Here is an 11,660-nt window from a genome sequence, read left to right on the forward strand (position 1 = left end):
AACTACATTAGTTTCGACAAAACGATCAAAATGGTCCTTAATGTATCGCGATTGGACTAATTTGGTCCTTCGTATATACTACGTAATCGAAATACAGTCAAACCTCTTTATAACAACATTGTTGGGTCTGAATACACCCATAATAATATTAACATTTAAATAATATTTCATTGTTATAGGCAAAAAAAATGCATAAAATCTAATTTTTCATTTTTAATTGTCAAATTCTAAGCCTAATCACACTTTTGATAATGAAGGAAATCTTTTAATGATGAAAATATACATATTCATATGACATTCTTTATCTTAAATAGTGTACTAAGGATTAAATATTTGATCAAAATCTCTACACTTATTATTGATAGTCATAAATATTCTATTTTTATAAAGATGGTTAATTATTATACTACCCAAAAAAAGATAGTTGTTATATGGGGTAATTTTACAAAGAGTGGACTGGTATAAAGTTGGTTGTTGCTGTTATAGGTAAAATATTGTTATAGAGAAGTAAAATATGACTTAAAAAAATTGATTCCGAAAAAACTTGACTGTTATAGAGAGGTGCTTTATATACGGATGATGTTATAGAGAGGTCTGATTGTAGTCTTTAATGTAAGGAAAAATGATTATCGTAGTCCTTCATATATACCACGTAATCGAAATAGTCCTTCATATATATACCACATAATCGAAATAGTAAAGGTTGGCCTTTCTTTTCATTATATTAGATTTGGTTATGGCCGAAAGGTTTCACTTCCATTTTTATGTTTTATACAACTCAAGTGAGTTGTTGTTTAATCTTAACAGCTTTTTTACTTGCACCGTCACTTTTAAGGTTTAGGACCCAAAAGATCATATTTTTTTCATACACTAAGGATTAAATTGATCATTTTTTCAAACATTAAAGACTTTTTCAGTTAGTTTCTCTCCTTTTTTTTTTTTTTTTTTGAGTTTTTTTCATTCTTTTCGTAACTCTAACAAAGTTTAGTAGTAAAAAGATGTGTTTGCATTCTTTTCTAATATTTGCCTAATATTATAAAGAATGAGAAGTGCAGTAATGTCAAATCTCAAAGATATTTTTTTATAAATTCAATTCACAAGATTGAAATATAGAACACCGCTGATAAGATAACAATATATATTTGATGACATAACTAAACACACACTCCTATAGTCTCCTATAAAAGCATAATGGAGCAAATCAACAAGAATAAACTTGCACGGCGCCTAATATCATAATCAAAACAAAATGTAGGTATTAATTAATGTTAGTCGATTTCTTTACTGAGCATATACTAAGAATGAAATGTGTTACATATAATATATATCTATTAAATAATTCAGTTTTCTTTAAAAAAAAAAAAAAAAAAAACAGTAAAGTAATATAATGAACAGAGAATATGAAAGAAAAAGATCAAAAAATTGTATGAGTTTTGGTTCCATTTGATCCTCAATGTATAAGCATGATGAAAATAATCTTTAATGTATTACAAAAAGTGATCGGTTTGGCCCTAAGCCATATAAATAAAGACAATTGTTACTTCGGTATCAAAATAAATTGGGGCCCTAAGTATCTTTCTTCATATACAACCTATTTAGCTTAATCGAAGACATTATAGGCTTCCTTCCATACTCCATTGAATATATTCACCATAAAATTACAATTTTCCTCAAGTGTAACCTTGTATAAAAAGTTTTTCCCTAGCTCTTTTCAAGGGTTAAGGATTTTGATGTGGGCTTTGACGGGTTGTACGATACTAGAAGGTACTTTTATTTTGTAGTTTGATAGCTCAAATGCAGCGCACATGTCCGGTGACTCCGTTTAGTTTTACAACAAAAATATGTGTTGTCTTTACTTATATGCATTGGGACCAAATTGATCATTTTTTAAAATATATTATGGACCATTTTCTTTTTTTTTTTTGGTAACTAATTCATTTTATTTACCAAAGTATATATTTACAAAGCAAATTCTCCCAAAATTGTGCAGCTTTGGACAGATGGTCCCAAACCTGCTCACTTCTAATCTCCTCACACTATGCTAACACCTTCTGTACTACGGGTAAAAGTTGAGCTTTTCAAATTTGCTAGCTAATTTTCTCTGCATTGCACCTCTCATCGTCACCTCTTGGATTATCATACGAAGAATAGGAGCTGGTGGCCTACTCTTATTTTCAAAAATGCGCAGGTTCCTCTCCTTCCATACCTGATAAACACATGCAGCCAAGGTCATTCGATACACAGCGGCAGTAGCTGAATTCCCTTGTGCATTTGTAGTCGCCCAGTGTAGCTCATCCACCCAACCTAAGATTGGTCTAGCCATACCTTGCCACTGAAGCAGTTTCTCCCAAATGCTAGCGGCATACGAGCAGGTGAAGAATAAGTGATTCAATGTTTCATTCTCGTCATTACATAGGGGACACATCACATCCTGCGTAATACCCCACGAAGCTAGTCGATCCCTTGTGAGTAGTCTCCTCTGAGCAGCCAGATTTAGTATGAATATCCATTTGGGCATCCCGTAGTTGTTACAGGTGATCTTCTTCCAAGTTACCTTAGTAGATACATCTTTTTAATAGAGAAGGTTGGCCATTCCAAAAACTCTATCATTTGCATACCTGCCTTTTCTATATACTCCCTTGCCTTGATTATCTTCTTGACAACCCATGATGTTTGTTCGGGGCAGTTATCCCAAAGTGGTTGAGCTTTCCCATAGTAGGCATGAAGCATTATGGACCATTTTCATTATGTCTATACATTAAGGATCAAATGGAATCAAAACCCATGCATTTAGGACCATTTTGATCATTTTTTCGAGAAAATGAGTTTACCACCCAATAAGGGACCTTCCATATTCCCATCAGAATCTCTTGGGGTTGTTTGGTTCAAAATTAGGATATTTCAAAATTATAACTTGGATAACTTACTTCATTTTCTATATCGGATAAATTATATCAAGATTTTGATACTCATTTTATTAATAAAATCTTTTATTTACCAAAAATATTAACATGAATACAGTGTCATAACATGATAAATCCTCTTAAATATTGAATTCTTTGTGCCCTGGTGATTTAGGCATGGACCTGAATAAGGCAAAATGGATATACAACGATTCATATAACCGACTTCAACTTATTTGGAATCGAAGTGTAATTGATTGATCGCGTTGACGTGTACACATACAATATGTCATAGACCTTGCATAAGCTCCTAACTCATCAGAAAAGAGAAATATATATATATTAACAAACATAAGAGAAGAAAAATAACCAAAAATATTTTGTTGACATAATCCATGGTCATAACCAGGATCAAAAATGCAACATGAGAATGGCCAGAATTCACTATCAGCTCACCAGATTCTCGAAGACCTAAACGATAAATCGATAGCATTTGTGTTCGGAATAGGATACCTCCTCGGTCATTTCTCTTCTTCGCATCTGCTGTTATAACTTCAACTTCTGCTAGTCCGGTTTCAAAGCTTTACCATCCGTTGGCTGCCTCCACAGAAAGATTGGTCACTTTCTTCTTATTATTGTTATTTGATTTGATAGGTTATTCAACTTTATCTGTACAAGATTGAATTGCAGATTTCATTTCCTCTTTACCCAATGATGTTTCCACTATCACCTGCACAAAACAATGCCCACTTAGCACCAATGAGTACAACAACAACAACATACCCAATGAATCTCACAATGTGCCATAAAAGGAAGTGTACCTATGTATATATATATCTTTGATAAAGAGGCTGTTTCCCTACATAGCACCAATGAGTATTGCCATAAAAAGGATTTACCTATTTATATAAATATCTGAGTAAATGGTACTTAGTACTGAAGTTACAAGTTGGTAAACATGTAATGACATGACAAAAAGACATCTTCGGATGGACAAGTTATAGCCAGGTAGAGGTAAAACTTAACCTTGAGGTCATTACACACATTATAACCAGCGTTGTCAAAGGCGAAAAGCGTAAAAAAGCTCTAAGGTCCGTAGGAGCTTTAAGCACAAAGTGCAAATAAAGCGTGGGCTTTAATGAAAGAAAGGCGAAAATGGAGAAAAATACAAATATGTATGTGTAGTCCAAGACTAATGACAAGCATGAATTACAAATATATGGGCAAAGAAATTGAAAAAACAATTATGGTAAAGTGAACTATCAATTGTTTATTGTTGCCCATGCAGGATAACACTCACTGGCAAGGAAAAGTATGCCTTAGAGCCTTTACGACGACACTGGAACACCCGCTAAGCGAGGGGAAGCGCTCAAGATGTTTTGCGCATTGTTTCAAGCTTAAGCGATCTTTAAGTGTGCCTTTGACACCACTGGTTATAACTAGCATTAAGTAGACCGAGTTTCCAACATTGCAAAGATCTCACATCGATGGTGGCGTTTGTGTGGACCTTCTAAATCGATGTCCAAATCTATCATCTAAAACATAATTTTACGCTCTTAAGTATCACGTTGAGAATGTGAACCTCCTGCTCCCAAATAATTAACAAGAAAAACCAACATAACAAGGAAAGGAAAAAAAAATGGTTTTTCTCTCTTCTTTTTCCAGGATTTAATGACACATCAACCGCAACCAACATCACCAAGAATCTGTACTTTAAGTTCCCTGATAAGCTCATGACAATCCAGCTCGATTACAGCCCTATATAACCTCTTATACCCATAGTCTTTCAAAGAGAAAATGATACTTCTTTTCCTTCTTTCTTTGTCGCTTCTCTCTTTTCTTTCTTCATAATTCTTCGACATCAATGGTCTCCAACTACGCCTAATTACAGATTTTTTTATTTTTTAATCGTGGTGTCCAGACAAGCTTGCGTGCACCTCGACTAGATCCATGGGGTACCTACTACCTCCCACTTCAGGTATCGAGTAACTCTGTCCACCAAGCCTAGGACAGATGGGAAGAAATCACCCCATGTTTTTGCTTCCGCTAGGATTTGAACCCGAGACCTCATGATTCTCAACCTTCATTGACCACCGGGCCACACGCTCGGGTGTAAAATTATAGAATTTCATTCTCAGGAAAGGGTGATAAGTTATCCAAGAAATTTGTCAGACTACAACACGTCAAGCATTTTACACTTCCAGACATCAAAGAAACTTCAACTAAATACTCGATGGATATGAACAGGAGAACTAAACGTTTTAATCATGATTTCACGACACATCTTTAAGAACTGCAACTTTACCCTTCTTTTGCAGAAAAAGAATTGATAGATAAAATTATGATTTATGACGCAACATTAAGGCAAAATAAGGAGAACTTTGAAATTTTACCTCTTGTACTTTATTTCCTGACCGAGCAAGTAACTTGTATTGATTCTCAAACATGGATGCCATATAAACCTGATAGAAAATCAATGATTAAAATCTTCCAAAACAATAAAGCCAGCAATGCACAGTCAAAATCACCATCTCTTACATGCTTTGAGTGAACCAATCAAAAACCTAATACATTTGCTGTAAGTATTGCGCCTAAAAACGTGCCAAGCCTAATACATTTGCTGTAAGTATTGCGCCTAAAAACGTGCCATAAACTGATACTCCCTCCGTCCCAATATGTAACACTCTTTCACTCCCAAAAAGAGTAACACATTTCTATATTTAGCAACAATTTAACTTTAAACTTCCCATTTTACCCCCTAATGAGATGAAGCCTTATTTTGGACCACAAGTTTCAAAAGTTTTCCTTTCATTCTTAAACTCCATGCCCACTCATAACACCTTCACGTAAATTGGGATGGAGGGAGTACTATATATGAATGAAAGCTACGTTAAGGCAAATAGTTATATTGCTTATGTCTTATGTAAGGTGTTACCTGAAATGTTGGAGCCAAACCAGGGCTCAAGAAGTACCGCCCTTTTGACACAGAGGAGATACCTTCGACTTGCTGTAATTCTTTGATAAGTGATTCCACGTCCGGCCACTGTCCAACATTAAATTAAAATTCTACCATCAGCTATAGACAAATGCAAATGTATATTACAATCTAAGATCAGATTCAGCAATGATTTCATGATAATTTTAAAAATTGTGGGTTCATTCTACTTGTTGCATTTTCAATAGATTTTTACACATAAATTTATACACCGCGTTAAAAGTACTGTGTTTAGATGAACCCGGTAACGAAAGGCTACATCCGCCACTGCTAACAAGTACTTGTACTGTACACAACTCCAACTCAACATGAATCTTAATAATATCCAAGAGGACAAGATGTTTATTGAAGAGAAAAACTATATAGCTTGTCAAAACCATTTTTTAAAATTGAAACTCATCTTCAAAAATTATTTCAAAAAATCAATCCAGTCGTATGACCAAACACTGTTTTGAATTTTTTATTTGAAAAAAAGCAAAAAATATATATATGGCCAAACAGGCCATAAGTGTTCTTTTAACTGAAATCGAGGACAACGATGACGTATTGATCTAAGGTGTCTTTGGTAAATTGAATGAAGTTCAAAAGGAATAAAACTGTTCAATCACAAGGGTGAGAACATAAAACACAAAAAAAATAAAAAAATAAAAATAAATAAGGAGAGAGAGAGAGAGAGAACATAAACCTCAGTATCTTGATCTGCTGCTTGGAGTTTTCCATTCAAATTATCATGATCACCAACAACAGCCTCCAACGCCTCCATCATGGGATCTGGCTGCAAAAGGTACATAAAAACGCACAGGTCAATCTCAATCTTACCTAATAATGTCAGGAAAGAAAACAGACAGATTACCGTTATTTCCTTCAACGACAAAAAGATGCGCTCAAGTGAAAAGTCTAACTGGTGAACTTTTGCCTCCACAATCTACAAGGAAAAATTTCCAAAAAACAAGAGAGTAAGATATCTTTAAAATAGTTAGTTCTGACATAATCAGAGAATATATGATGCGTTTAACCTCCAATACTCCAAGCCAGCATGGATCTTTCACAACTCAAAACACTATACTTATCTATAATCATCCGCTAAATTTCATTTCACTTTTACATCAGAAGATATGAATTACTCCTCTGTACCATTTCATGTGATGTACTTTCCTTTTCATTTTGTCCCAAAAAGAATGATACCTTTCTATATTTAGAAAAAATTTAACTTGAAACTTCCCATTTTACCCTTAATGAGATGATTTATAGCCACACAAATTTCGAAAGCTTCTTTTCTTTCTTAAACTCCGTGCCTAGTCAAAGTGCATCACATAAATCGGGACGGAGGAAGTACAAAATTTGTTATGTATAGTTACTGTCTTATTGAGAAGAAACTACCTGGCCAATTTTAAAATATGACACAGGGTCTAGAGTGGCATCCCATGAGACTTCTGTCTGGTGAATTAGGGCAGGTACTCCTTCAACCTATATTAAATATTGCAAATTTAAGATGTAATCAATAGTTAGCTGGAGTTATCTGTCATGAGAAGCTCATGCTACATCATTGTTATACCTCAACAAATATACCGAAGTAGGTAATTTTTTGTATGCAACATTTTACCACATCCCCGACTTGAAGTTTTGCCTGCAATGCAAATTACACAAGCTCAGTGACTTCACTATGGGAGCAAGATCCAGATTAACTAACACTGAGAGATAGCATACAGTTACTATCTAAAATACATAGGAAATATTTGCATATTCCCAAAACCAACATACTAGAGCTATTGAGAATTGCCCTTTTTTCTTCCTTCTTTTTGTGGGAGGAAGGGAGTGGGTTCTCAACGACTAACTTTATTTCAAAGGTGGAAGAAGTCAATATTGCATATTCAACATATATTGACAGAGGAAGTCTCCATAACTTGTTGCATGAAAGTTTCACAGGACTACAAGAAATGCATACAAACTACAAAGTACACCGATAAAGTGCCTAAATCTATACACAATACGAGCTTTTTCTGTTCCTGATTAAGAGCCACATGTACATTAAAGCAGAGAGCAGGGACAGACTAAAGAGCAAGGAAGGGCACTTGAAACTGGAAACATATTAAAATGCATTAGGAGATTTAATGATGTAAGATATTTTCCAGAATTTTCTTCAAACTGGAGTTACTGCCATAAGAAGCTCAAATACATCTAGATTGAAAGTTCCATAAGTTAGAGAAAACCGATTACTCAACAAATTAATAGTGAACTACAGTGGATTTTTTTTTTTGAATTTTTTGTAATTCCATGCACCTACTACTGTCCATCAACACAGGAACATCCTCTATCCACCACTCGAAGTCACCTAGTGTTTGTGCCTGCAATGCAAACAAATTCACCCACATCATTGACCAGCTCACCCTTGGGTGCTCCCTCTATTATCTTATTAAAAGCGATACCAAGCTTATTTCCTTCTACAAGTGTGCCTATCTATTTTCAGGATTTTCTCTTCTGAACAATATAGAACGAGGAGAAATATAGAACAATATAGAACGAGGAGAAATATAGAACAATATAGAACGAGGAGAAATAAAGAACAATATAGAACAAGGAGAAAGAAGTTAGATTGGATATCTTGAAGTCAGTCGTAATATTCATTCGTTAACATAGAAAACCGAATACCACATTCCATAGAAGCTTGGATTTTTGTGAGATGGCCAATTTGATAAAAATTACGCAAAAAAAATTGCAAGCTTTAGACAATGTAATGTTCTTACCATAAGGCTTCTCTTCTTCTCAACCAATTCTTCCTTTTCTTTTGGCTTTATCGAAAATATTAGCCTTCTGGAATTTCTGTCAGCCAACACCACACTTACTCTGATCCTCTACATGACAGGATCACAAATTATGGTCTTTCTCAGAGTTCTAAGATTGAGATTAATTGCCTGTTTGGCTAAGCTTCTCCAAGGTCAAAAGTGCTTATATTCAAAGTTGAGGTTTTGGTTGAAGCTTTTAGGAGAAGAAAAAGTGTTTTTGAGTAGAAGCAGAAGCTGTTTTTGAGAAGCTAAAAAAGATAGTTTCTCCCCAAAAGTACTTTTTGGGAAAATCACTTTTGAGAAAATACACTTAGAAGCTATTTTTTAAAAAGTTGGTCAAACACTAATTGTTGCTCAAAAGTGCTTTTCAAATTGATTAGCCAAACACAAACTACTACTCAGCAGAAGTACTTTTTTGAAAAGCAATTTTCAAAATAAGCTGATTTTAAAAGCTTGCCAAACATGCTTTAAATAAGGAAAGCCTCCTCACCTGACCAACAAACGATGATAAGAACTTGAGTTTCTCTTGGTCATAAATCCTGAGAAGATCTTCAAGTTTCATGTCTGGTGAGATCTCCTGATCACCATTTTTAGCAACTTGTGGATCTATTCCCGCCTCAGGAGAAGCTGCCTTGCCAAAACCATCAATGATACCCAAACCTTGCTTGTACAGGGATGGATCTAAGCCTTTTTGCCTCAACCAAGATTCAAAGGCTAAGAATTTCCACCTGGCTGCTAGATTGCGGTATGGCAAAAATCCTATCAAGGAACCAAAAGATACCTGTAAAAAGACGTAAAAAGAGTTTCCGTTAGAAATAAGTTAAGAGCAGATGCACCTTCAACATCAACTACACCTCAGTCAGCAATATGAATCCTCATTTCTTCATTTAAGCTCATATCATATCATCATCATACTAAATAAAATAAAAGTGAAAAATAAGTTAAAAGTATATACTCCCTCCGTCCTAATTTAGCGACACTCTTTCCTTTTTAGCCAGTCCCAAAAAGAATGAAATCTTCCCATATTTAGTAACAATTTAACTTCAAACTTCCCATTTTACCCTTAATGAAATGGTTTATAGCCACAGAAATTTCTGTGACTTATTTTAGACCACAAGTTTCAAAAGTCTTCCTTTCTTAAACTATGTGCCCAGTCAAACACCTTCACATAAATTGGAACGGAGGGAGTATATAAAAAATAATAATAATAATAATAATAATGAAGTAATAGGATGAGTCGGGGTAGTAAGTAGACTTACAACAAAGCCTCTGGTGCTACAGCTGACTAGTTCCACTTCGTCTCTTCCTCCGCTCTTAACAAGCTCCTCAGCTCTTACCCAGTCATTATCTTCGTGTTCCTAAAAGGTTGCAGCACTCAGTTTCATCAATACATTCTTCCTAGTTTTAAGGAACGAACACAGAAAGAAGGAAAAAATTTAATCTACCTTAATGGGTGATTTTGCCAGAAACCTCCCCCCCCACCACCCCCCAAACCCACCCCCCTCCCCCCCACCCACCTTCCCCCCTTCCACCCCCCACCCACCCCCACCCCTATATTAAGGACCAAATAGTATTAAAACCCATACATTAAGAACTATTTTGATCATTTTTCTCAAACTTACAGCACAATTTAACAATAATAACAATACAGAAACGACAAGTTTTTTAAGAAACAATGAAAGAAAACTCACCAAATGTTTCTAAAAACCAAACAAAACCCCAAAGGGCAAATTGGAAGTACAATTGAGAATTTTTTAAAGGTAAAAAAACAGGGGAGACAAAAAGTAGGAATTTTTTTAAATTAAATGAAAAAGGGTTCCCCGGAAAAAATTTTAATATTACTGAACTACCCCTTTCGTGCACTCACTCCCAATAATCCCTTTGCTCCCTCGAAATTTTTCCAATTTTTTTTTGCCATCAAAATTAAAGTAATTGGAAAGGAAATTTAAAAACACCAAAAAATTTATTTATTTTTTTAATTTAATACTTAAAAATAAAAAATTCGTAAAAATTAAAAACAAACCATTTTCCCCCAAATTCCCAAAATTTCCCAAAAAAAATAAAATTTTTGGGTTTTTTTCCAAACCCCTTTTTTTAAAAACCCGTTTGGTTATTTAAAAAAAGTGGTTTTTAAGCATTCTTAAATTATTTTTGACCGAAAGTTATTTTATAAATAATCAATTACGTTTTTTGATAAAAATATTTTTTGGGTTTTTTAAAATTAAGGGGGTATTAGAATTAACAAAAATTTTAAAAGATAAAAGGGGAAAAATTGGGGTTTTTTAAAATAAAATAAAATTTTGAAAAAAAAAAGTTTTTGGAAAAATTTTCTTTTAGTTTTTTTTAAATACTTTTAACAATTTAAGCTATTTTTTTTTTTAATCAAAATAAAAAACATTAAAAAAACTTAATTTTTTTGACCAACTTATAAGCCAATCCAAACGGGCTCTTAGTTTCTCTCTTCTTTTTTTGGCTTAAAACATCATGGTCGTTAAAAGCTTAAATTTATCAGTAAATTTTATTTGACAACAAACTAAGTTTTGTTTCACCTTGACACCCGAACACATAATGCGTATTCTATTTTATTAATTTTATGTTCAAATTTTGAAAAAAAAATACTTTTGGGGATATTTTTAAGCGTCCATTATGTAGATAAGTTAAAACTTAAAATATGTCACCTTCTATAATTATGTGCATTTGTCTTAATAAGCCGTAAAAACTCATGCATATTCCTATTGAGGCTCATGTATATACATAATTTCATGTAATTAACTTAACTATCTAATAGGCATTTGAGAACACATGCACAACACATGCACAAGTTCTTTCACATAGAGTGAACCAGAGAAGTACCTATACTACAGGTAACTTAATTTGAAACGTATCATAAATTAAATTCCAAAAAAAAAAAAAAAAAAAAACATGAGAGAAAAGGCTTGAAAGTTTGGGGCAGAGTGGGAAAAAAACCCTTTTTTTCAA

At 33.8% G+C, this 11,660-nt stretch overlaps 2 protein-coding genes across 2 annotated transcripts in view; both read right to left on the minus strand.

Moving 5' to 3' along the window:
* Positions 1-2,056: 2,056 nt before the first annotated feature.
* On the minus strand, positions 2,057-2,518 carry LOC132067517 (uncharacterized). The gene has a single exon (XM_059460785.1). It carries the CDS (start codon positions 2,516-2,518, stop codon positions 2,057-2,059), a length of 462 nt encoding a protein of 153 aa, XP_059316768.1.
* Positions 2,519-3,115: 597 nt separating this feature from the next.
* The window catches only part of LOC132067524 (uncharacterized), a 10,804-nt gene continuing 2,259 nt past the window's right edge, over positions 3,116-11,660 (minus strand). The window contains exons 2-12 of the mRNA XM_059460796.1: positions 10,127-10,232; positions 9,941-10,039; positions 9,172-9,462; positions 8,643-8,750; positions 7,454-7,525; positions 7,279-7,365; positions 6,752-6,823; positions 6,584-6,673; positions 5,839-5,946; positions 5,297-5,365; positions 3,116-3,633 (exon numbers count right to left, since the gene is read on the minus strand). Coding sequence (XP_059316779.1) covers positions 3,559-3,633; positions 5,297-5,365; positions 5,839-5,946; positions 6,584-6,673; positions 6,752-6,823; positions 7,279-7,365; positions 7,454-7,525; positions 8,643-8,750; positions 9,172-9,462; positions 9,941-10,039; positions 10,127-10,232 — 1,177 coding nt within the window. The 3' untranslated portion in view covers positions 3,116-3,558. The remainder of the gene's footprint in view (positions 3,634-5,296; positions 5,366-5,838; positions 5,947-6,583; positions 6,674-6,751; positions 6,824-7,278; positions 7,366-7,453; positions 7,526-8,642; positions 8,751-9,171; positions 9,463-9,940; positions 10,040-10,126; positions 10,233-11,660) is intronic.

The sequence above is a fragment of the Lycium ferocissimum genome, chromosome 1 (assembly GCF_029784015.1).
Source record: "Lycium ferocissimum isolate CSIRO_LF1 chromosome 1, AGI_CSIRO_Lferr_CH_V1, whole genome shotgun sequence".
NCBI lineage: Eukaryota > Viridiplantae > Streptophyta > Magnoliopsida > Solanales > Solanaceae > Lycium > Lycium ferocissimum.